At 40.8% G+C, this 26,636-nt stretch overlaps 1 protein-coding gene across 1 annotated transcript in view; it reads left to right on the top strand.

The window, feature by feature from the left end:
- LOC149316288 (origin recognition complex subunit 1-like) overlaps positions 1-25,751 on the top strand; it is a 31,871-nt gene extending 6,120 nt beyond the window's left edge. The window contains exons 5-19 of the mRNA XM_089515148.1: positions 4,413-4,794; positions 7,636-7,930; positions 9,952-10,050; positions 10,904-11,008; positions 12,411-12,509; positions 14,031-14,211; positions 17,207-17,313; positions 17,730-17,831; positions 19,033-19,204; positions 19,861-19,968; positions 21,194-21,343; positions 22,447-22,566; positions 23,500-23,666; positions 23,820-23,907; positions 25,070-25,751. Of these exons, the coding sequence (XP_089371274.1) occupies positions 4,413-4,794; positions 7,636-7,930; positions 9,952-10,050; positions 10,904-11,008; positions 12,411-12,509; positions 14,031-14,211; positions 17,207-17,313; positions 17,730-17,831; positions 19,033-19,204; positions 19,861-19,968; positions 21,194-21,343; positions 22,447-22,566; positions 23,500-23,666; positions 23,820-23,907; positions 25,070-25,264 (2,370 nt within the window). The 3' untranslated portion in view covers positions 25,265-25,751. The remainder of the gene's footprint in view (positions 1-4,412; positions 4,795-7,635; positions 7,931-9,951; positions 10,051-10,903; positions 11,009-12,410; positions 12,510-14,030; positions 14,212-17,206; positions 17,314-17,729; positions 17,832-19,032; positions 19,205-19,860; positions 19,969-21,193; positions 21,344-22,446; positions 22,567-23,499; positions 23,667-23,819; positions 23,908-25,069) is intronic.
- Positions 25,752-26,636: the final 885 nt, after the last annotated feature.

The raw sequence follows: 26,636 nt of genomic DNA, 5'->3' as shown, positions 1-26,636 counted from the left end.
GCATCAGACACCGTCTCTGAGCCAGAAATCTTGTCATCTTCGGAGGACCCATCAGACGATGAGGCCTCCATCCAGGCTTCTCCTCAGAGGTTGCACCACCCCGAGCCTTCTTCTCCCACCGATGATGGCCGCTCTTTCAACGAGCACATCATCAAGATGCCAAGGTCCCTGGACATTGGGCTTTCCTTCCCCGAGGAGAAGGCTCATGACCCAGTCGAACACAGCGTGCATGGCCGTCTACCGTCCCCGCCATCCATCCCGCTGCTGCCGTCCCTGGAGACCTTCGTCAGGCGGCCCTGAGAGGTGCCGGCCTCCTTGGTGAGATCGTCCCGCAGGATTGAATCCCTGTACCAGATCTCTCCATCCAGCGGTTTCTGGTTGACCCGCCACCCCAAACAAAATTCGGCGATAGTCGAAGGGACACAGCAGACCTTCATCCCCAAACAGACGACGCCTCCGGCAACGCCTACATGGGGGCTTACATCCAGACCTCGATGGAGGGGATTTTGCCATTCATCCCTGACGTCCCAAATGATGTCTAGAGGCGCCTGGTGGAGATCATAGATGAGGCCCGCTCCATCGGGAGCTGGCTCATCACTGCCTCCACAAATGTGGCTGACTGCGCTGGACGGGCCATGGCGGCATCGATGGCTCTGCGCCGACATGCATGGCTGTGTTGATCTGACCTGAACACCAACGTCAAGACAGCTATTGAGGACATGCCACTTGACGGCTCTGGTCTCTGTCACGCTGAGACCAACAAGCGCCTGAACCGCAATTTCAGGATGAAGGCAGCGGCCAAGAACCACGGGATGTTGTCGGCCTCCATCTCGCCCAGCCGGAAGAGACAGCGACCGTGGCAGCCCCAAGGTCGGTCGCATCGGTCTTTCCAGCAAGACCGACAGTCTCAGCAGCAGGACTCCCAGAGGTGGCGTTACCCCTCTCAGTCTTCCTCCTCCTCTGGCCATCGCAACCCCCCCCCCCCCGGTATCGGAAGTCCCGCCATCAGGATACCGACCGGGGGAAGAAGAGAACCCGAGGGGTTCCTCCGCGCTTCGTCTCCCTCCCCTCTGGTTCTTGGACATCTTGAGGCTTTCCCACTACCGCCGGTTCCGGATGGTAAGCTTGGCCTCTATTCTGCCTCTACTCCACCAGGGCCAGTGGTTCGCGATGTTCGACCTGGGGGAAGCCCACTTCCACATCGGAAGTAGAGAGTCCCACCGGAGATCCCTCGCCTTCGCCATCGGCTTCACCGCGTACCACTGCAACGTACTTCCCTTAGGCCTAGCCACGGCCCTGAGGGCCCTCACGAAGTGCATGGCTCCAGTGGTGGTATACCTCCATTAGAGGGGTTACAGAGTCTTTCGTACCTCGGCGACTGTTGTTGCCGCCAACTCACAGCGGGAGTACCAGGAGACAGTCTCATTCGCCTTGCACCCTGGACGCCCCTCAGCCTGATTGCCTACGAGGAAAAGCCATTGCACACCAGCCAGGCAGGCTAAGTTCATTGGGGCCATCCCCAACTCCGAAGGATGCTCTGCCTTTCCCCCTCCGGACCCTTTCAGGCGTTGGCAGCTTCACTAAGCCTTGCATCTCCCACAGAAAGGTGAGACGTCCAGGTAGCCCTAGGCCACATGGCGTTGACAACGTTTGTGACGCCGTGGGCGAGGCTTCGCCTCCGACCCCTTCAGGCCTGTTTTTTCTCGGTCCCCTCAGGCTTCAGACTGATGGAGGACTCCCCGACCAGGTATCTCACGGTACCGAGGCCAATGGCCGCTTCTCTGAGATGGTTGTTGGCTTGCTTCAACGCCTCCATCAAAATGCCCTTCCAGCAACCCCAGCCTCAACTGACTTTGACAACAGATATTTCCCTGGAAGGCTGGGGCGCCCACCTGCTCGACCTCGTTGTCAAGGACATGTGGTCCGCTCGGGACAAACGTTTCCACATCAACACATTGGAGATGCTGGAAGCCGACAAGGCGTTGAGGCCATTCAAATCCGCTGTCGCGGACAAGGTGGTCGCGGACAAGGTGGTCCTCCTGAGAACAGACGGCACCACTGTGATGTATTACATCAACAAGCAGGGAGGCTCCAGATCCAGGACCCTGCTCGAGTTCATTCTGCACGTCTGGAGCTGGTTCATCCAGAGACAGACGCTCCCCTACGCAATTCACCTGCCAGGAGAGGACAACGACCTGGCGGATCGCCTAAGCAGGTCTCCTCCGGTGCCACGAGTAGAGGCTCCATCCGGAGATGGTCAGCGACCTGTTCGACCGGTGGGGGACCCCCCCAAGTCGATCTCTTCGCGACCGAATGGAACAGCCACTGTCCCCAGTTCTGCTCTGGGAGGTGAATGGACGGATCCCTCGGAGACGCGTTCACCTTCCTTTGGACGGGAGAGCTGCTCTACGCCTTTCCTCCCTTCCCTCTCATCATCAGGGTGGTGTCCAAGATGACAACGGACCAATTGGATGTGATCCTGATCGCTCCGTGGTAACCGTGCCTGCCCTGGTTCGCGTCTCTTCTCCACCTCCAAGAGATGCTCCCTCCGCCTCGACTTCCGTCCGGACCTGCTGTCGATCCAGGACGGCCGGATCCTCCACCTGGACATCGAGAGCCTGCCGCTGGTGGCCTGGAGAATCCAGCCCTAGCCTCACTGCCTGATGCGGTGAGGACTGTGACCCTGCCTATGCAGAAACCATCCACCCAGCGGTCCTATGCCATTAAGTGGAGGAGGCTTAGCCTCTTCCTTGTAGAGGTTCCTTAGGAGATGTGCCAACCTGCACCCCCTTAGGAGATGTGCCAACCTGCACCCCCTTGGGTCGGTACTTCTACCAGCTTGAAGCCTGGAGGCGGTGCTGTCCGCTCTTCAATCCAAGCCTTTTGAACCGATGCCATGACGGACTTGGGATTGTTGACTTGGAAGACTGCCTTCCTTGGGGTCATCACCTCCGCCCGCTGTGCGGGCGACCTCTGTGCCTTGCGGAGGGACCAGCCCTTCCTTAGGTTTACAAGGACAAGGTAGGCCTCCGGTCAGACATTACTTTCTTTCCCAAAGTACTGCCTGCCTCCCACATGGGCCAGGACATTGTGTTGCCTACTCCGGCGTCCAGCCCGACTTTGGACGCAGAGCGAAGCCTGCACTCTCTTGATGCCAGGAGGGCGCTGGTTTTTCACTTGGACATAACCGCTGCCTCCAGTTGGTCCGAGAGACCCTCCCTGTGCTACTCGGAACCAATGAAGAGGTTCCCTGTGTCCGCGCAGAGTTTTTCCAATGGGTGGCTGGTACCATCCACCTCTGCTATGAACTGTTGGGTAACCACTCCCTGGCAGGGCTCGGTCCCACTCCACAAGGGCAGTGTCACAATCCTCAGCATCCCTGTCGGGGATTGCCTTAGAGGATGTCTGCAAGACTGCTGTCTGGTCCCAGCCTCTGACTTTCATAAGGCATTACAGGCTGGACACCACGGCCATCCTAGACGCAGCTTTCGGGAGGGCTGTGTTGGTCTCAGGGTTGCATTGGTTGCACCACTGATGATGTTTGTTTACAAGGTTATGTAAATTATGCCACTGTTTTTACATTCCTGCTGAATGTTGGTTTGCACAAATTGCCATGGGATTGGTCTTGCATGACCTTACGTTCCCTTCTCAGGTTCTGCAATGTTATGGCTGTGTTGAGGTGTTTGTGCACAAAGACTGACTCTTTTATGGTTCAAGGTTTTTATTGTGTCAATGATATACCTTGGTTACCATAGCTTTGGTTTCAGGACACTCCCTCCGCCGCATACCTAAGCTTGTCAGTCTAAACCCATTTGTATGATTCGCAGAGACCATGAAGAAGAAGGACAGGTTGCTTACCTGTAACGGTATTTCTTTGAGTGGTCATCTGCGAATACATACAAATCCCACCCGTCCATCCCCTCAGTGTCCTGCTCTTATTGGCTCTTTCCATCGCCTGCTTGGCGGAAAAATTGCGGAACTGGGGAAAGAGCGGGAAGGCAGGGGCCTTATAACGGGTGGGCGGAGTTACCGCCAAAAAGTTTCTATATGTTGCAAAGTGAACTTTGCCTAGTGATTCCAGAAGTTTCCGAACAGCACTGCGCAGGCGCAGTAAAACCCATTTGTATGTATTCGCAGATGACCACTCGGAGAAATACTGTTACAGGTAAGCAACCTGTCCTTTCCTAACTGAGCTATTATATGCAAATTTGATAAAGCCATATACAATTAAAAAATAGATCTGATTAATAGAAAGAGCCATATGTACATAAATAAATAAAATAATAAAACTTTAATTTATATCCCGCTTTTTGTTACCACAATCAAAGCAGCGTACAACCTTTAAAAAATACAATATATACAATCCCCCCCTTAAAAAAGGATTAAACAATTCTGTTTTGGTCCCTTTCTAGGTTATTCCGTTGTCCCCATGGGAAGTGTTGCCTGTTGAGTCAAAGGATGAAAAAATCTTTTTCATAAGAAAAAGTTGGGATGGAAGAAGGTTTAAGCCATTATCACCTGAGTTTCTGGCAGAGTTGAAGGGCTCTGTGAAAATAAAGAGTAAAGACATAGATTTTGCTACTGAATACCACCAGACTCCCTCGCGGACTGTTTGCTCTCTGAGAGTGGAACCTGAATATGCCACTTGGAATGCCAGAGAAGACCTGAAGAGTACTGCAGACAGAGAATCAAGATACTCAGCTTCTAAGTCTTCACTGGCTAAGCAGAGGCATTCCCAGAGAATAGCCAATGGCAATCATACCCCAGGAGCAAAGAAGAAATTGCAGCTGAATAGTATGTTTACAGATGATTTTATATATAAACATTACAGTCTTTCAAAATACCATGTGCTGATACAATAGTTGAGGAAGCTGACAGATGTGTTACTTAGGGTTGAAACAGACTGCAGAAATAATCCATCTTGAAACTGCTTTAACTGCCCTGGCTCAGTGTTTGGGAACACTGGGAATTATAGTTTATTTATTGTGGTACCAGAGCTCTCTGACAGAGAAGGCTAAATGTCTCACAAAACTACAGTTCCCAGCATTCCCTAGGATTGAGCCAGGGCAGTTAAAACAGTCTCAAGATGGATTATTTCTACACTGTGTTTTGGCCTATACAGTGCACCCGCGTCATACACGGCTTGAGGATACGCGCTCAAGCTGCGGGGCAGAAGGGGCGGCGTGTCCCATTCAATTGAATGGGCGCACGTGCCCGTTGCGCACCGCCGTGCCGCCATGCACAAGCCCCATTGTTTCCAATGGGGCTTGAGCATAGGCGGAAATCGCCTTATGCGGCGGGATCCGGAACGGATCCCCGCGTAAGGCGAGGACCCACTGTATTTACTTACACACAACACACGCTCCCTTTTCCTCTCCCAAAAAGAGGAATTCTTCCAACTGACTTAAAATTAAACAAAAACAGTAATTAATCATTAAAAAATATTAACAAGCTGAATTAACAGCCAATAAGTAAAACGGATGATTAAAGACAGAAATATATCAAGACAGAGAATTCTGTGAAGAATTCTTGAAATACTGTCTACTTTCCAGTGCTGCAATCTTGTGACTGTAGCTTTTTTGCTCCGTGGTACTAATTTGTAGGGATTTTTTCCTCATGTGTAATCTGTGTAATCCTTTTTCCTTTTATGTAGATTCTCTGGAACAATGATCGTGGAGGTATTTTAGTGACAAAATGTTGTTTCCTTGCTGTTAGCTTTAGGGAACAAATACAGGGATATTTTCTGGCTCTCTTGGTGTTGCTACTGCCATGAATTTTGTGACTCAGAGGCAGTACAGACCAGCACTTTGTGCCAGCCTGACTGTGTTCTAGGGGTGAAGAAGGGCTGTGCATTTACCCGCTCCAAGCCCTTGTTCCTCTGCCGGGGTACCATCTTGGCGCGCGCCCGTTTACACAGGGTTTGCCACGATGATGTCCTTTGTGCGCAGTTCCAAACAGAGCTCCACACAAAGGGCATCATAACGCCGCACTGCGGCAGTTATGGCATCCCTTCCAAGAAGCTGTCCAGAGCAGCTTCTTTTGGGGTGCAGATTGGTGCCGCAGCATGCGGCTGCTGTGGCACTGATCCGGGGCAAACAGGGGTGGCATTTAGTTGGCTGTCTATATAGCCCCTCAGACTCCTTTTTGCTCCTGAATGTAGCATAGGAGTGGACAACTGTGGCCTTCCATATGTTGGACTGAACTTCCATGATACTTCACCATTGGCTATGCTGGCTAGGGATACAACCATATTTGTACAGGCACAAGTTTTCTACCTTTGATCTAGACACACCTCATAATGTAGAGAGTGCTTTCATATGCATATACAAGTCTCATTGTATGGCCTTTAGCCCTTCTAGACTCCCTGGTCAGTCCTTTTTCTTGGCCAAGTGAATTCAGAACTAACCAAATGAACCTTACTAAAAAAAATACACATTCTCATATTGATGTATTTAGATTTTGTTGTTAACTGATGTTGAGCTTGCTTATGGCAAACTTGTGAATGACAGACCTCCCAAAACCCCAGTCGTCAATAAGCCTGGTCAGGTCTTGCAAACTCAGGGCTGTAACCATCTGTAACACTGGTCCAAAACTGCAGAAATAATCCAGTTTGAGATGGCTTTAACTGCCCTGACTCAATACTGGGGAATTCTTGGGAAATATACGGTAGTTTTGTGAGACATTTAGCCTTCTCTGTCAGAGAGCTCTGGTGCCACCAATAAACTACAGTTCCCAGGATTCTCTAGCACTGAGCTAGGGATGTTAACGCGTTCTCAAACTGAATTATTTCTGCAGTGTGTTTTGGACCGAGTGTGACACACACTCCTCTCATAACTGCTATACTATTCTGGATGACAACACCCTGGGTCTTCTTTTCCCCACTGCTGTCCACAAACTAAAACAGAACCTTTTAAAATTCTCTGTTAAAAAGGGGTTTGTAATGGTAACATGGATATAATTCAAGATGCAGACAAACTTTTCCCAAAACAAGACCAAAACTATTATATAGATGTTTCTAACAAAAGTTACTTGAATAAATATACACGAACAATTGTTATAACAGGCACTTGTGCTTCTTATTTCAGATGGTAAGGTTTCTTTCTTAGTTATGAATGTTATAATAATGGTTTCCTTATATGCAAATCTCCACAGAATCTCAAGGTTCTAGTTTTTAAAGACACTCACACCATCCTTATATAAAATATTTTCTTAACCCAAATTAATATTACTGCCACTCAGGCTAACTATATCCCTCAGGATATCTCTTCACTAAAAATCCTTCACTTAGAAGAAGCTAAGTTCTTCTTCTCTGACTATAGCCCTAAGAGTCCTACCCTGGAACCGTCAAAATCTGTCCCTCTCTGGACATAGCAAGACCCTAACACTGTGAAAACCAAACCCTATCTAACCTTCCAGCAGTCACTGATGGAGTTTTTATCTCCTCCCAACCAGCATTTCATTGGCTGATTGGCTGTTGCTAGCCTAACCCACATCTGTCTTTTCTCTACACTGAGGTCTTCTTTTCCTGCAGCTTTCTACTTTACCAAGCGCTATTGACATTATTGACTTTTCTAATATGTCCATGTCATCTTATGATATGTCCAAAGTATGATAAACTCAGCTTTTGGTTTTTAGGTCCTATAAAATCACCCAGAAGCAAATTTGCAGAACGAGACATAATTGAGCTAGACTCCGATTTCATTGAGCCTTTGGAGAGATCGGTTATGAAACGAAAAGTGACTTTCACTGGCTTCAAAGGTTCTCCCTCAAAAATATCTTGTGCTACTGATGAAGGAGATACATTTTTAGACATTAAGCCATTGGGGTACTCATCTGAAAGAATTAATGGAAGCCTATCGTCTCCTTGCCAGAGGAACAAAGAATGTGGTCCAAAAACCAGGCGTTCTGTTGTGAAAGAGTGTGCCACAGAGTAAGTGATAGATAACATTTTCTCTAAAATTCTTTAGAGAACATATACTTAATCACTCTATTCTAACAAATAATTTATGTTAAAGGAAGATGCAGAAATCCCAGATGCATGCTTTATGAGTGCAAGCAGTAAGATGGTTTTATCTTTTGTAGTCAATTTTTTGCATTCAAAAATACCTGTTAATAGAGAAAATAGATAGGATATGAATTATAACTATACCAGAATATAGTGTCTTTTTACAACATTAATGTTTGTTTTTTTAAAGAAAGTTTAGAATGCTTTGTTCTCAAGCTTTAGACTATGAGATCTTGAATGAGGGCTAAGAGAGAAGAAAAAGCTTTCTAAATTTTATTTTCAGTAGACATTATTTTAATACAGATTGATTCTCCCTTACCCAAAATGCTTGGGACCAGATGTGTTTTAAGATTTGAAGGTTTTTTTGATTTTGGAATATTTGCATATACTGTACATAATGAGATATCTTGGAAATGGGACCAAAGTCTAAACATGAAGAAGAAGAAATGTTTATTGATTAGCCCTTAGGCCATTTCAAAATAACACTAAAACAAGTAAAACACACTATAAAATCATATAGAAATTCTATAGCAATTAGAAAAGAACTAAAATGTAATAACACAGAATCTGAAATCTAAATATGAAATTCAGCTATGTTTTATGCACAGTTTATATACAGTCTTATGCCACAACAAACTACAGTTCCCAGAATTCCATAACACTGAGCCATGGCAGTTAAAGTGGTGTCACACCAGATTATTTCTGCAGTGCGGATGCAGCCAAAGTGTGTGTACATGGAACATTTGGGAATATTTTGGATTTCAGATTTACTGATAAGGGAGACTCAGCCTGTATGAGTTTTTCTGACAGAGTTTCCTCCATGGAAGATGAAAGTGACATTATTGCTGGGAGTGTCTTGTCTATCTGCTTTATCACACTAGGGGGCAAACGGGATTTAAATGAGAGTTAACCTAGAGAAAACCAGGGAATACCTGATGTTGATCACACGACATTTCCTGGTTTTCTTTAGTTTAGCTCTCATTTAAATCCCGTTTGCCCCCTAGTGTGATAAAGCAGTATGTGTGTTTTGTGCTTTTTTCCTTGAACTAAGAAACTCTGAAATTCAATGCAGTAAAATGCATTCAGACTAGTTTGTGATCTGCCATGCAGGTCAGTATGGAAAATTCAGAACTCTTACTGGGCATTATCTCATGTTCCTTTTACTACCAGTTCTAAGAACATAAGAAAAGCACTGATTTCAAGTCTTTGTGGCCCCTAAGCCCAGCCTGCTCTTTATGTTCTGTACAACTAGTTGTGGCAGTTCTACTCAATGAAGGTCCCTGAACCAGTGATAATTTGTGAACTATTGGCTGCCAGTGCACTGAGAGTTTATAGGAAGAAAAGGAACATTTGTAGTCAGTGGACACAAATACGGTCTGGTCCTTCACACATTTGGGGTGGGGGAGTCAGTCTTTCACATCAACTGGCATCAGAGGCTCTGGTCTGAGTGTGAATCAGTATCTTCATACTGAAGATGGAGCAAGTTTGTTTTCTGCTGCTCCAGGGAATAGGTCCTGTTGCAATAGATACAAACTACAGGAAGAGATTCCACCTCAAAGTTAGGAGGAACTTCCTGATAATAAGAGCTGTTTGACAGTGGGATATGAGAGTGATGGAGCCTCCTTTGGGGTTTTTAAAACAGAAGCTAGATGGCCATCTGTTGGGAGTGGTTTGGTTGTGTGTTCCTGCATGGTAGAAGGAGGTTGGAGTGGATGGACCTTGAGGTATCTTCCACCTCCATGAAACGATGTTTATTCTCATGTAGTTCTTCAAAGACTGTTAACAGTAAGAATGGTAAGAGCATTAAGAGACTGAGAATACAGTTCTGCTGATGTCTACTCAATGTCAATCTCATTTAATTCAATTTCTATAAGTACATATATAGAAATGTAGAATTATATTAAACTTTATATAATGCTTTTCTTTTTTCTTCCTGTTAATTCAAGTGGTGTGGGCAAACAGGATAAGATGAACAAGACAATAGATCTGAAAGACTCAGAGAAACAAGCAGGAATTCTTACAAGGAATTTCAAGAATCAGCAAAGGTGAGTAATCTTCAGCAACTCCATGTGGACTTTATGTATATATGTATGTTGTAAGGAAGGCTTACTGGATGAGCTATTCAGTTTAAACTAAACTTTAAGTTTTAAAATTATACCTAATTTTTAATCATTTGTTCAGTGATATTCTTGGTAGGTCCATGTCTAGGACCGTACCGAGTTTAGAGTTTTGCATGACATCATGAATTTTTATATTACATGTAAAGTATGATAATATAAACATTCATTTATCTTCATTTATTCCATATAGATTGATAATTGATTACCAAATTACATACAGTTGAAGAGCTCTGACAGGTTATGTGAATGAGGAACACTGGCTTTGTTGTGCAAATTCTATATCCAGGGTTAATCCTGGATCTGTTGATAGATATCTGGCAATAAATCAGCATGAGATTTTGACTCCTAATGGTTTAACAGTAGTAGTAAGAACAAGACATTTCCCTTCCTAAATTAGGCTGCAGAAATCAAAAAGAGCTTGCTTGGATGAAGACAGGGCAGGCATAGTAAATTGTGTATGAATAGATTTGTTTGAGCACTCACAGTCTTGTTATGGAAGACATGCCTGAACTATTTGTTCAGAGGCATCTGGTTTTGAAATTCTGTGTCTGCCAGTTTGAGTTACTATTTTGTGCCTGGTTCTGTTTGGTAGAAGTAGGATTCTAGTTTCTTTTTGAGTGTTTGTTTTTTTTAAGTCAGCTGCACACACCTAAACTCTGCTCGTCCCTGCTATATGAGATTTGCTTGGGGTGCTAAACTTTTCAGAAAGATGCTGGAGTTAGAAATCAGGCAGTCATTCAGGGAACTCAGAAAAACCTGTGTCATTCTTTCTGTATAGTTTATGTGAAGAACAAGAATTGAAATCTGGAGGCCCAGCACAAACTCCACGGTCACGCAGGAAATGTGTACAAAGAACTGCTATCCGTGTTGCAGAACAACTTGAGTAAGTATCTTCTTTTTTAAAATTTATTTTTATTTATTTTATTTTATGTTTAGCCTCTTGGCCATTGTCCTCTATTGTATTTGAAGTCTGAATCTGAAATTCTAATTGCCCTGGTAACATGATCAATTATGTTCAGGTTTTAAAAATATTTTTATTAAATATGCTTATACAAGAACAGCAACAACAACACATCTTGCAAACCAGAAACATACACATATAAATATACATACACTTATTTACATTCTGATACTGGTATTCCATCAGACTCTAAACCAATACATCCACTCATATAATTTCATCTGTAATGTTTTCTTTCAGATCCCTTTTTATAATCCCCACTCTCGAACCTTTCTTTCATTTTTCTTTTCATTCTTCTTACTCATCCCTCCAATTCTCACAACCATTTTCCAAATAGGGAATAACCATCCTTTTTCTTTCCTTTCTCATCCCTCCTCCTTTATTCCTTCTCTCACTTCATCTAACCTTCAGCCTTACCTACTTAAAACATTCTTAAAAACACATAATCTTCCACACTTTCTTTCTGTCCATACTGACTCAATTTTTGTTGAACTATGACTTTTTTTAAAACCTCTACTTGTTCATTTTTTATCATTTGTTCAGTGATATCCTTAGAGGGTCATCAATCTTCATTTTATTTACGTTTTCTTTCTACCCAATTTTTTCCCTTCACAGCCTTCAATTATCTTCACTAAATAGTGTATCTCAGTTCCCTTTTTATTAATCAAAATTTTACAGTGATCTAAAAACTCAATATTGCAATTTTACCCCATTTATCTTTCAGAAACCTAAGTATTAAATCCCATTCTTCATTAATTTTTGTAGAGAGTTGTATTTAAATAATTGTGTAAGTTTATCCATTTCTAACAACAATTTCAATAAACATTCCTTTTGGTTTGGAATCTGTTTTTATTTCCATTTTTGTGCAAATGTGAAATCCAATACTATAAGATCTTACTAAAATCTTTCTCTCATTTCGCTTCAAACATATGTAGTAGATAAAATTTGTAATTTAACATTTGTTAAATTTAACATTTGTTTAATTTGTAATTTAGCATTTGTAATTTAACATTTAAGATGATGCTTACTGTATCATTTGCTCTTTTCCAACATTTGCATATTTACAAGACCACTAATAATGAAAAAAAATTCTGGGTTCTTCCCTATACTTCCAATACAAGTTGTCTTTGATTGTGTAAATTCATAATATTTTGTCTGGAGTCATACACCATTGAAAGTACATCTTGTAATAATTTTCTCTACGATTTTGAGAGATTGTATATCCAGTCCCTTTTATCCATGTATTCTCCCACTGACACACTAATTAGAAATCAGGTAGTCGTTCAAGGAACTCAGAAAAACCTGTGTCATTCTTTTTATGTAGTTTATGTGAAGAATTAATATCTGAGGGTCCAGCACTAACTCCACGGTTACGCAGGAAATGTGCACAGAAAACTACTATTCGAGTTGCAGAGCAACTTGGGTAAGAATATCTTCTTTATAGAATCATACTTTTGCTGCATGCAGCTCAGAGCCCAGAAGTGTGTGGTATGTTACAGAGAAAGGCCACCATCTTGAGGGGGAGAGACGAGGCCTGGCCTGGAAAGACTAAGAGCCCTCCCCCCGACCACCATCTTGAGGGGGAGAGAGGCCTTGCAATTTTTTGTATTGTATTGCAATTTTTATTGTACACCACTATGATCATTGCGGAATAGCGGTCTATAAATAAAACTTATTATTATTATTATTATTCATGTAAAATAATTATTTGGGTGAAGATATTTGTCCTTGCATGCATCAATACGCACATACAAATGTATTATGCTATGTTTCATAGGAAGACTTTTTTAAAAGAAGCTGATCCAAAACTAATTGTGTTCTCTACCAATTAAAGCCAATCAAATTGGGCCAATCTGTCTTACTACCAGAATATATTCCTTTACATATTTCTCTACAATTCTTCCACAAAATATTTTCCTTTATAATTCAAAGAGATGAACATTAGGAAGTAACTGTGGTGGTGGTGGGTGGAAATATGCCACTTATTGATCTGCTGACAACATCCTTGCTGACAGGTATTTTTGCTCAGCTCTGGGCTCTTCCCTTTCTCCTCGCCATCAAAATGTGCTAGATCCCAGAGTAAAGAAGGGGGTGTTTTGCATTTATGTGCTGTACTTTGGAACAAGGGGGTGTTGATTTGCTGTATGCCTTTTCCAAGCTTAGTAGTGCCACTTGAGAAATCTCCTTCATCATTCTTTGTTCTATGAAGCAAGGAGAAGAAGATTTTGAGACCTTTACTGTGTTAGAGCATTTTTATTTAACAAAGTAGACCAGTGCTGGCCTGACTTTAATGGAGGAAACGGTCACCGCTGTCCATTTGTCATGTTGGTTACAGATATAAAATCAATATTAGATGCTAGAGAACAAAAAACTGCACTCATGTCCTATTTATGGGCTTCCTTTTACCATCTGGTTGCTCACAATGGAAGATTAGATAGGTCTTTGGACATTCAACAGGACATTTTATATGCTGAAGTTTTTTTTTTAAAAAAAACATATTTTTAAGAAGGTCCCTATTGAAATCAAAAGTCTATATGGGGAATTAAGTTGAATTGTGCATTGTAACAACATAAATCAAATAAATATTTATTGAAATTGTCACTGCATATTTCTAAAATGATCTTTGTGATAATTTTAGAATTATAGTATCCCTGGACAGACTTCACATTTCAAATGCCCCTGTGAACAAGAGATGTTGTTTTGTTTAATCTGTAGATTTCAAAAACTGATTGAAAGACCTTAATCTTAAAGTCACTTTGTTCTCTAGCGAACAGGCTTTCTTAATCAGTTATCTTGATGTCACCGCAATAAATGTAATGTGCTTTGGTACGCTTAACTTCTTAACTTTTGTTTAGTTGACAAGAGGCCCACCAAAGTAGTGACTATCGTTAAGTTATTTTTATTGAAAATACAAGATATGACTGATGAAATTTTCCTGCTGTAGTGTCTTGGAAACAGATGGGGAGGAAGAGGATTTCATTTCTACTTCAGAAAGTTCTGACTCTAGTAGCAGTGATGAAGAAGATAGAAAGGTGTTTTGTACACCTAAGAGGCAAATGAGATCCAAGTCAAAAAACTTGAGGAAACCATCTAGTGGAAAATCTGCCAAAGACCCAAGCAAAACTGTAAGATTATAGGAATGGCTTTTTTTTTTACATCTGCAATAACTGAACAACTCTTATACTGAAAATTATTTAAGAAACTTTGACTACATGGGAAGAAATACAAACTTAGGAGGAAAGGTGGCGACTCTTTATTTTATTTATTTGTTATGTTTATACCCTGCTCTTTAGAAAGGGATGCTGTAGCTTAGTGGTTAAGGTGCCAATTCTGATGATTGGAAGATCAGAAGGTTGGCAGTTTGAGGCCAGAGTGCTGCATGATGGGGTGAGTTCCATGTCACTAGTCCTAGTCTCTGCCAACCTAGCAGTTCGAAAACATGCAAATGCAAGTAGATAAATAGGTACCACTTTGATGGGAAGGTAACAGTGTTTGGTGCAGTGATGCTGGCCACATGACCACTAGAGTAGTCCTCAGACAAAGTTGGCTCTTTGGCTTAGTAACGGAGATGAGCACCAACTCTTACAGTCGGTTACAACTAAACATTCATGTCAAGGGACTACCTGTGCCTTTTTAGTTTTTACTCTCAGAGCAGCTTACAAATTCCTAATTAGACAGTTCCCTGCCCTCAGGCTTACAATCTAAAAAGACATGACACAAAAGGAGAAGGGAATGGCAGTGGGGAAAGAATCAAGTCCAGTGGTTCTTCTCTCCTGCTGAGGCCAGGGCCCTTCATCTGTCTTTAGAGCTATATAATAATAATTAAACATTGACATTGTTCTCTGTAACATGCCTCTTGACTGGGACAATAATCTTAATTTTCGCTAGTTGTTGGCTACAAGTAAATAATTGGTGTCTGTGGAAATCCTACTTTTGATTACTACCTTAGATATACTCTTGCTCCACTGCCCAGAAAACATTGGAGGGCTGTCAAATGCAACACCCATAGCCTGACTCTGGCTGCTGAATGTAACACTCACAGTTATGATCACTCAGTCCTGGGTTTGAGAAGGTTGTTTTATTTAAGAAAGTGAGAAGATTAAAAGCACATCAAAAGGAAAGAAACAAGACACACAATGTCTCTGGCTACACACCATGTCATTGTGCGCACACACATACACACACACACACTGTCCACGCAGGGTTTGTCTGTCAGGCAAAGAGCCTTTGTTCTCTACTATCTTATATACCCTTCCCTACAAAGCTTCTCAAAGCATCACGTCATCTACCCTATAGAGGCTGGGCCCAGGGAAAGGGGGAAAAGGTTCCCATGCCAACTACCAAGTTCTTTATCCAATCTCCAGATGCCAGGATGGGCTAGCATCTTCTCTCTTGGCACTGGAATGCCATTCTTCCAGCTCCTGTACCATCTCAGTGCAAGGGAGAACTTTCTTTGATCCATTCTCCATAGGATACACAAGGCCTATCATGCTGCTGAAGCCTAAACCATACTTTTACTAAAACCCCAGGTCTAGCACATTCAAATGGTTTCTAGGATTTTCACCATGTTTTTGGACCTTCTTGGGATATCTTAAGACCAGGAAAGGCCTTATTAATAGCAGGAAATGAATGGCAATCACTACCTGTTTCAAAGAGGCCTGCCCTCCAAAGCATGCTGGTAATGCCCTCTACATGCCCTAGATATCATTTTAGATTTTAAAAATGGGAAGCATTTTTTCACCCCTAGGGGCCTCTAAATGTGGAAATGATCTCCATGCCTTCTATAGGGCATTTTGAAGCACAAAACAGAAAACATTTAAAGCACAAAAATGGTCTGAATTTTGCCCACTCTTGTCTTAGACTGAGAGAATAGGACTTGCCAAGGATCACCCAGTGTGGGTTTCCATGACAAAGTGGGAATTCAAATTTTGATCTCCCAGAGCCCTAGTCCAACACTAAGCCATAACACTACATTGGCTCTTTATCACAATATGATATTCTGTTTATTTATATTCAGCTACTTATCATACGGTGGTACATTAACATTTACCCTTACATACCATATTACGTTATTGTATATAGGTACGACTGTATTATGTAACCAATGTAACATCACTGCTGTAGAGAGTTTCAAATTCATTCCAGCATTTGTCCCATTTCTCTGCAAAGCAAGTCCTGTGCTGAAGTGTAAATTCAGAATAGTTGTCAGATAATGCAAAATAATCATGCTGGTTTATTGCTAATTGCTACATCATTAACAAAGAATCATGGGATGCCTTAAAGACTGACAGTGCAATCTTATAAATATCTACTGAAAAATAAGCTCCATTTAACTCAACAGTGACAGTGTGCATGTGTGCGTGTCCACACATACGCAGACACAGACTTATATACAGCATAAAATGAAAGGATAATACTTTATGTGTAAATTTAAATGTGAATTTTAAACAATTAAAAAAACCATCTGAATGTATCAATATTTGAACTAAAAAAACCGGTTCGGTTTTTTTTTAGAAGATAGGAAATAGATTTTAAAAACTAGAGAGAAAGAAAGGCACACTCCTTGAAATTAATAAACATTATTTCTTTCTGGAAGTGTGAAGTCAGATAACCTGAGAAGCCATCAGTGTTGGGGCTTCCATTTTGTGCCATGTGTTCTTCGATATGAGTAGGTCCAGAATTTCCTCAAACCACATTTTAATAGAGCATAACTTCTTTATTCCCCCGCTGCCACCTGGTGTATAAGTTAAATCTCTGCTATTTTGTGGTGCTTGGTATTTTAGCAATAGCAAGTACATTTTTATATCGCTTATCAGTGCACTTAAGCATTCCCTAAGCGGTTTACAAAGTGTAAGCTAATTGCCCCCAACAAGCTGGGTATTCATTTTCGCAACCTCAGAAGGATGCAAGGCTGAGTTGGCCCTGAGCCCCTGGCTGGTATTGAACTCACAACCTTGTGGTTTGTGAATGAGTGGCTACAGTACAGGCATTTAATCACTGCACCACCAGGGCTCAAACATTTTAAATGTTTGTTGCATAAGCTTTTTGAAGCTGGGTGTTAATTGGGATTTAATACAAAAGAGAGAGTCCTAATTTAGTGGATGTGATTTTTCTCTACAGCCCGAGCAAAGAACTCCCAAGACACCACGCAATGCTACTCCCAGAATTCGGATGCGAAATCAAACCACTCCAAAGCCAGGCAATGCTCTTGAAGAGGCTAGAGTGAGGTAAACTATTCCTAATATGTGATAAAAGAGAAGAAACAAGTTACATTTAAACTAAGAAGAAATGGGAACTATTGTCTATGGATGGTATGAAGTGTTTTTAGTTTTCCAAATCTAAACATGCTATTGCTCTTCCAAATGGATACATGTTTCCTTATGTCCCATTCTTTCTGTTTTCATATTTGCGCTCAGAATGCTTGTAAACATTTTGCTTCAGTGCCAATGTATTGTGTCATTTTTCCCAGTTGTAGGTTCAGAACACCAATGTTTTAAAAAGTATTATTTGTAGCATCTGTATATCTATATCAAATTTTTTCCTGGTGCTATTTCTCCTGTGTCTAATGGTTAGATTAGAACTGGCTCCTGAGTCTTGAATGCTTCAGTGACTCCGTTTTCCTTGTCTTTTCCTTTCATCAAAGGCTACATGTGTCTGCTGTCCCAGACTCCTTGCCATGCCGTGAAAAAGAATTTCAGGATATCTGTAACTTTATAGAAAGCAAACTCATTGATGGGACTGGCGGGTGAGTGTTGTCTTCAGCCATTTTTAGATAAGTATTAAGCAAAACAGTAATTTAATCATACTGAAAAGGAAAGAAAACAAAAAATCTAATGGGCAATGAACAAGAAATGAAATTTTTGCAAATTGCCCCCCATCAGCACACGATTGTGTGCCAGAACAGTAATAATAAATAGAGCTTACTTAAAAGGTTGGTTTTTGAGATTCATAATATTTTTCTAACACAGTTTTGAAGCTACAGTCACAAAACACATAAAATATGTTTTTCATATTTATGCAGCTTTAAGCAAGTATGTAGGTCTGTTCTCATGAATAAATTTTCAGCTTGTTTTAAACAGCATGTCAAGTTTTTCAACAACCCTACCCTCAGGAGCTCAGTGAGAGAAGGTTTAGTGTAAATAAATGCCAGAGCATGTGCTTGAGATGCAGAAGCTCTCTTTTTCAATCCCTGACACCTCCAGTTAATCGTTGTTTTTTAAATGACACTCAGCCTGGAATTCTCAAGTTTTGCTGCCAGTCAGAGTAGATGATGCTGAGCTGGATGGACAATTCATCTAAAAAATAAGGCAGTATCTTGTAATAAAACAAATCAATGGAAGTTTCATCTTTAAATTCAATACTACTTCAAGCAGAATTGGTGGGAATGCAAGGGTAGGCTTTCTCAATGGCTGCCCCTAGACTCTGGTACTTCCTTACCAGGGAGGACAGAATAGCACCTTCCATCACCAGGCACAAAGACCTTTTTATTCTAGAAATCTTTTAAAACTAAATTTTTCCATTTTTAAAACAAAGTTTTAAAAAGATGGGCAAGGGTGCTGTACTCATTTAGAATTGTTTTAATTACCTTTTATCTTTTAATAGTATTTTATCTTTTTGAAGTGTAGTTTGTAAATCATTTTATCATTGTCAATGCATTTGGCCCACCTTATCCAATGATCCTTTATTGATGGATTCAAGCATCCATGGCTTTAAAAATATATCAATTCCAAAAAGCAAAACCTGGGTTTTGCCATTTTATATAAGAGACACCATTTTACTATGCCATTGTATTTCATGGGACTTGAGCATCCACAGATTTTGGAATCCCCAAGGGTCCTGGAACCAAACCCCAGTGGATGCCAAAACCCACTGTAGTTTAATCATAACAACAACAATATTTCTTTATACCTTCCATATATACAACACTGGTTTTCTCACTTTTTCAGATGTATGTACATTTCTGGAGTTCCTGGGACAGGCAAAACAGCAACTGTTCATGAGGCCATTCGTTACCTTCAGCAGGCAGCAGAAAATGATGAGCTACCCTCCTTCCAGTTTATAGAAATTAATGGCATGAAGTTGACAGATCCACACCAAGCCTATGTGCAAATCTTAAAGGTGAGCAAGTGGATTACATGTCTCTGATAATGAAAAGCCAGCAAGTGTCTTTGAATAAACATTAAACTAAAAGTGCTATTTAAAAATCACTTGTAAGCTTGCCTACCCTTCTAGATGGGAAGACATGGAAAAAGCAATCCCACCAAGAAACCACTAAGATCACTACTAACCATCTAGTTCTGTAGCAAACTTCCATAATATGCTATTTGTTTGTGAAATGTGATCCCCATCTGTTGATTTTTTGACAAGTTGTAAAATCTTCATTTCTTGTTTCTAGCACAGTAGATGTGACATGGCTATGTAAAGTTGTTCACTGAATGTTTGAAGAGCTTGTGTTGCTCTGATGTTGTTAGACTTGGTGAATAAATTGATACTGGTGTCCTAGAGTTCCCACAACTTTGCAAGCGAGATTGGTTGGTATATGCTTCATTTTCTTTACTGTTTCTGACAATTCATGATTTTATATGTTGTGGGAGGAGTTGACACTTAACTCTGCAATCCTAAAGTGGCTCACTGAGAAGCCTGGTTTAATACAGCGGGGCTTATTTCTCATGAAACATCCACAGAATTGCACTGCTGGTGGAGCAGAATCTATTACGTATCATCTTTTTACAAACCTTAACTTGAGCTTCTGCTTAATCCTGTGTCCCATGTAGTTACTGACAGACCAAAAGGCAACTGCAAACCATGCTGCTGTTCTCCTGGAGAAGATGTTCTGCAAGTCTCGATCTAAAAGGAAAACTATAGTACTTGTAGTAGATGAGGTAATATGGAGGTTCTTACACTGTTAACAGTATATTATTTTAGCCTATTATTTTTATTTTACATGGTTTCCCAAACCAGAAGACTAGGAGAGTTAACTATCTGAATAACTTTCATATTTGTACTGTGAATCTGATGTATTTATATGTTTGTTTAAAGCATTTTACTCCACTCTGTCTCCCAGAGTGGTTTACAGAGATTAAGGGGAAGCTTAAAAGGAAAGGGGAAATGTTGTCTTATATAGTGTGCTCATGGTACCCACTGAGGTTTGGTTCCAGGAACCCTGTGGATGTAGTTACCTAAATTCATGGATGATCAAGTCCCATTATATACAGTGGGGTAATAAAACTTATGTCCCTTAGGCCCTGTACAGACAGGCCAAAATAGGACTGGAGCATGGCTTTGGCGCAGCTTCCAGACTCTTAGGATGCATGCATCATTTAAACAGCATACCTCCAAAGTGACCCAAAGCAGATTTATTTTGGACTGTCTGTACGGGCTCTAATTAAATGGCAAAGACAGTATTTGCTTTTTGGAAGTTATTAAAAAAACATTTTTAAATATTTTCAAGCTGTGAATTGTTGGATCTCTGGATGCAGAATCCATGGATACAGACAGCCAACTGCATCTCTTCATCAGGGCTGTTATATTAACAGAGAATAATTTCAGACTAGGGATTAATGCATCCAGAAGATCCCTGTTCTGCAAGGAGAAATATTTTGATGCAATAAAGGAGTCTGCATACTTTGTACACTGATTACATGTACTGTATGTAAAGAGAGTAAAATGTAAAGTATGTAAAGAAAATTTAAAAAATAAAGCATACTTAGGTTTTGGGAATGTCTGGATTTATTTTGGCCCAAATCCTTACATTATGCATTTTCAATTGGATTTTCTTATTCTTAATCTTTGTAAACCATGCTGGGAGGTACAGAGGAGTAAAATGCTTTAAAGAAATATAATTTATTAATACATCAGTTTAGCAATGGGACTTAGTGATTAATGACATAACATTCACTAATTTATTCATTGGGTCTGCCCTAGGTGGAACTGGTGTATGTTTTTGTATATCCTTATGGCCATCCTGATAGACTGAAGACATAAGTGAGCAAAGACTTCTCCAAGATTCCATATGTTTTGGGGAAACTGCATTTGAAACTAGCTTGCTCAAATCTTTGAATACTTTTTCTCCTACTTTAATTTTGTATCACATTTTTCCTTGACCAGCTTGACCTCTTGTGGACCAGAAAACAAAATGTGATGTACAGTCTCTTTGACTGGCCAACCCAAATAAATGCCAAGTTAATCGTCTTAGCCATTGCTAACACTATGGATTTGCCAGAGAGAATTATGATGAACAGAGTAGCCAGCAGGCTGGTATGTCCTTTCAGTTTTGTTATGTTGCTTATATGGTATTCATGTTGAGAATTCAGCACTGGTCAGTGTGCTTGGCTGTTTAGTGATATCCTTCATTTTGTCTACCCATAGTTAGGATGTATGAACTTGCAGCTATGGTGGTTTCATATCTAACAGAACTAAACAATAAAGCCTGTTAATGTACATAGGCTGCCAGTGGTATGATAAAATAATAAATGTGGCAATCCCTTGAAATAATTCTGAATGAAATTAAATCCTAATTCCAGAAAGTGAGGTCAAAATTATGGCTAATCCTATACAGATAACCCACTGGGTGACCTTGGGCAATTCACATACCCTGAGCCTCAGAGGATGGTAATGGTAAATCCCCTCTGAAGAAACTTGCCAAGGAAACCCCGTGATAGGGTCCCCATAAATCGAAGGTGACTTGAAGGCACACAACAGCAAATACAGATCACCAATTCTTGTCAGTTCAAAACACAGTATTATGTGTCTGGATTATTTTAGTGGTTTGCTTATGAAAATACATTGACTTCCATTAAACAGTTTTTTTAAAAAACATAGATAAATACATGTCCTGCATCAGAGTTGAATTTTCCAGTTTCTGGATCTTGTATAATAACTAAAAAACATTCTAGATAGAAAGAAGTTGTTTTTTAAAGCTACTCAGATTGACATGTATGCACATTCTTTTACTTTGTCAAATTGTCTGACGTTTAAGTTTGTCAACATAAAATCTTCAAACATTCCAGGAACCAGATAGCACATTAACCTTGTCTATACCTGGCTTAATACAAAATATGTAATTCATTTACTAAACTCCAGCAACTTCCATGAAGGTAGAATTTCCTTGGTCATGGATGCATCAGTTTCCTTCTCCTGAGTGAATAGGCTGTAGTATAGTTTCTAAACTGTGTCTACAGAAGGGAATGTGGTTAAAGGAAAATACTACTGCTACTATTAACTTGTGAAAAGGAAGGAAATAAACAACAGTATCACAAGGTAGAAGAAGAATCTCTGCTTGAAATAAAGTTGCATGTTTCTTGGGATTAAATTAACCTCTTTCGTTGTAAGACACATCCAGTAAATTTTTTTCATTGCAGGGTCTTACCAGAATGTCTTTCCAGCCATATACCTTCAGGCAGTTACAGAAGATTATCTCAACCAGAATGGGCCCATTGAAAGCATTTGAGGAGGATGCAGTTCAGCTTGTTTCCAGAAAGGTAAACCTAATACAAGATAGAGAAGGCAACATCCAGGTGTGAATCTGCGAAGGGAGTTCTTCTCCCTTGTCACCATCTCCACATTTGCTGTAGTGGTCATGAAAATAAATCAGTACTTTTTTGGATTTTTTAAAAAAAAATTATTTTCATAGTTTCATTCTGAAACTATGATTCCACTTGTAAGCAGAGTGTGGAAAGAACACCCCTTGTTATGAAGGAAAACTGCATTGGAAGCAACAGGGATCATGCAAGTGCAAAAATGGCCAGGGTATATGCAGTCACATGTTACCCTGATGTAATAATATGTCTGCTGTTTGTTTTAGAAAATCTTGACATACGGTAGTTAGCATTGGTATAAACTGGCATATGACTGGGTATTTTAAACTGTGGCTGCAGTCCAAAATGCATATTGGACAGGTTTAGTGCTTCTAAGCTCATGTCTAGAAGTAAAGGAAATGTTTTAGTCAAGTATTATGATCTCTCTGGTTTGATAGCTGTCCTTTTTAAAATCAGTCACTTGCCTCCATAGGGTTTTGATGAAAATCAGTGGTTTTTTTCTGATTTTGTTTTTTGCTTTGGTGCACTGATGTTAATGTTTAGCTGTGTCTTGAAATTACTTGTTTATGTTTAGTGGTTGATCAGAAATTAAACCATATACTTTAATGCACATGTAATTTACATTCATGATGATTTGAAAGCAAAAAGGCAGGTCCTTGCCCCAAGAGAGCTTAGAATGTTAATCCCAAGGCAGACCACAAGAACACTGATGGCCACGTTAATAGGGGTGAAAGGGAACGGCCAGCAGAACAAATAATTATGTAAGAAATATTATTGTACCATATATATATTTATAAATATGATGTACCTTATTAGTTTTTTTCCTGAATAATAAAATGTTAGAGAACATTATTTTCTTAAATTACTTTCTTTTAGGTTGCAGCTTTATCTGGTGATGCAAGACGTTGCCTTGATATCTGCAGAAGGGCCACAGAGATCTGTGAACTTTCTGATCAGAAAAGTGACTCGGGACTAGTTGGCATGGCACATGTCATGGAAGCCATGGATGAAATGTTCTCATCTTCTTATATAAGCACAATTCGGTAATATAATAGTTTCACCTTATGGTTTATTAGGTTCACTTACTGTTTCTTTACCATTTTAGATACTGCTTTTCAAGCCAAGGCCCACCTTTTGTGGGTCAGAATCTTATATTCATATAATTAATTTTCTGGTGTTCTTTTGTTCTCTTTCAGAAATGCATCATTACAGGAGCAAACCTTCCTAAAAGCAATAATTGCAGAATTTCGCAGGTCAGGACTGGAGGAGGCTACAGTTCAACAGGTAGTTTTAAAATTAGGGCTAATTTTATTTCATCTGTTATCTCATCCAAAAGTCTTTAGGAATATTCCACAAAAATCTTCTGACTAAAAGATTTCTAACTGCTGTGTATGCCCAAGATCCAGTGGTATACTTTGTCTGAGATGCTGGTCAGGAGATATACTGTAAAGTTCCAAATAAGCAGAATTGCAACATGTCTCCCCACACTTTCCTGAAACTACATTTTAAACTGCTGCAATCCCCACTCCAAACATGATTTCCTGGCCTAATGGAGAGCAGGACGGGGAGAGATGTGTCCATCTGGGTTCCTATCGTTGGACATACAGTGGAAGGCATCCTCTGGGATCTGCCAGAGGTCCCCTGAAAGTCCCAGAGGATGATATAATTGCTGTGTAACCAGCAATAGGAACATAGCTGGATCCTTCGCTGCCACATACATATCCTTGCTGTCCACCAACCAGTAAATGGCCATGTTGGTGGGGTGAGGCTGCTGTAACAGCTTAAATGGTGGGTTTAGGAGAGTTTGGTCATTATGCAGTTGTATAAAGATTCCAACCTCTGTAGCAACCCAAAAAAGATGGACTTAAAGCTTCATAAGCCACTAACAGGATGCCAGCCTTTGGTACCCAATGTCAACACAACTGGGACTTTTGCTCCCTCCCATTGCAGACCTCTGTTCTGTAAAGGCTGCTCCACAGGGTGTGCTAGTGTATGGGAGGGATGGGGGCAGAGGGAAAAGCAGCAGGATCCAGCTGAAGTATACAGTGGAATCCTGGACTGTGCATATAGGGAACCTTCAGTGTAATCTACCATATGTGATGTTACAATTCACAAATATTCATGTAATGAATTTTCCATGTGTTTCTAGGGTTTTTTCTCCCCTCCAACTTCTTCAATAGTTCTCCCATAAAGAACTTTTATACACTGAAAGCATGATCATTTGCAGGGTTGTAACAAAACAAAAAGCGAGCAAATGGACTTTCTGCAGATGCATTCTACCTGCAGAACCTATTTGAAAATCTCTCCTTTTAAAATCTTGTGGGTTAATATATACTAGACTGCCCTCCCTTTGCAATTAGTTGAGGAAGCAGGAAGATCATTCTATTTAGTGTTTGTTCTGTTCTTGCTAACCAGTTGAATTCTGCTTTCCCCCCCTTTTCTTTAGGTATATCACCACCATGTTGCACTGTGTAGAATTGAAGGCCTACAAACTCCTACCATATCAGACACAATAGCAATTGCCTCGCGGCTTAGTGCTTGTAGACTTTTGCTAGCAGAATCTAGTCATAAATATCTTCACATGCGGGTTCGACTTAATGTTAGCCAGGATGATGTTATGTATGCACTTAAGGAAGAATAAGGTCAACTGCACATTTCTGTCAATGCATCTATGTATACTGGGTTTAAGTTAAATTTTAAAGATGTTTATTTTAAATTATATGGTGCTGATTAAACTAGAATGTAGGTATTTTGAAACCAATGTCAAAGTTCTTTTAATTTACTTCTGATTCACAACATGTATGAACACATTGTACTAAAATGTTTTTCTTCAGCTGTTCAATCTATTTCCATTTCCCAGCTTTCTCTGCTCAATTGAGACATGATCTTGCTGATGTGTAGTTCCCACACAGGTCCACACAATTCCTTACATAATGCAGCTTTTTAAATTCCTATGACAATTAATCATGAGCTCTGAAAAGTTACTTGTTGGTCTACAACTCCTCAAATCCTCACCCAACGTGACCACAAAAATATAAAATGGAAAAAGACAGCACTAATTTTCAGACTGTATTTTGCAAACCTTTTGATTGTGGTTGGGAGCAATTTGCTAACATTTCCAATTAAAACATGACAGACTGAATGGCGAAGATGGCTCCATTTCTTAAATCATGTTTTGGCTGTCAAGTTTTGAACTGAATATACATTTTAACGTTCCATTTATGGTCACTAGGTGGCAATGCCACATCTCTTGCTCAGCTTACAATTAAGCTAATTTAGTTGCTGTTTTCAGAGGGTAGTGATTGTTTTTCAAAATTATTATACTCAGCCAACACATTCCTGTTTTTCTCACATTATTTTTCTGCTAATGGGGCTCAAAAACTGGAAATATGTGTAAGTGAGCACTAAGCTTAAACGAAATAATGGGAGGGTCCAGTGTGCCCCAATAGTTGAATAAGATTCCAAGGAGAGATCTTGTAGCACCTTTAAGACTAACTGGAAGAAAGAAGTTGGCATCATGAGCTTTCGTAGACTTCAGTCTACTTTCTCAGATGCATTATTAGACTGAAATCTAGGAAAGCTCATGCTGCCAACTTCCCTGTTTCAATTAGTCTCAGAGGTGGTTCTCAACTTTCCTAATGCCGTGACCCTTTAATACAGTTTCTCATGTTGTGGTGACCCCCAACTATAAAATTATTTTCGTCTTGGTTCCTAAGACCATCAGAAATATGTGTTTTCTGATGGTCTTAGGTGACCTCTGTGACGCCCCCCCCCCCCCAAAGGGGTTGCGTCCCACAGGTTGAGAACCCCTGTTCTAGATCAATGCTATTGAAAGTGATGTGCTGTGGACCTGTGGTGTTCCTCAAGCCATTGGCTCCACATCCCTGGCACTTTGGGGGAAAATATGCTTGTGGATCCCTCACTTGAGACAGATCACGGAGGACATTTCTAGACCTAGAGCAGGATTCTTCCAGGAAAGCAATGAGGAGGGTATGGTCTCTTGAAAAAGTCAA

The sequence above is a fragment of the Sceloporus occidentalis genome, unplaced genomic scaffold, assembly GCF_023333645.1.
Source record: "Sceloporus occidentalis isolate IW3139 unplaced genomic scaffold, rSceOcc1.0.p SCAF_3, whole genome shotgun sequence".
In the NCBI taxonomy this organism is placed as follows: Eukaryota; Metazoa; Chordata; class Lepidosauria; order Squamata; family Phrynosomatidae; genus Sceloporus; species Sceloporus occidentalis.
Note: the sequence above shows the minus strand (reverse complement) of the source record. Positions and strands in the feature narration are given on the sequence as shown.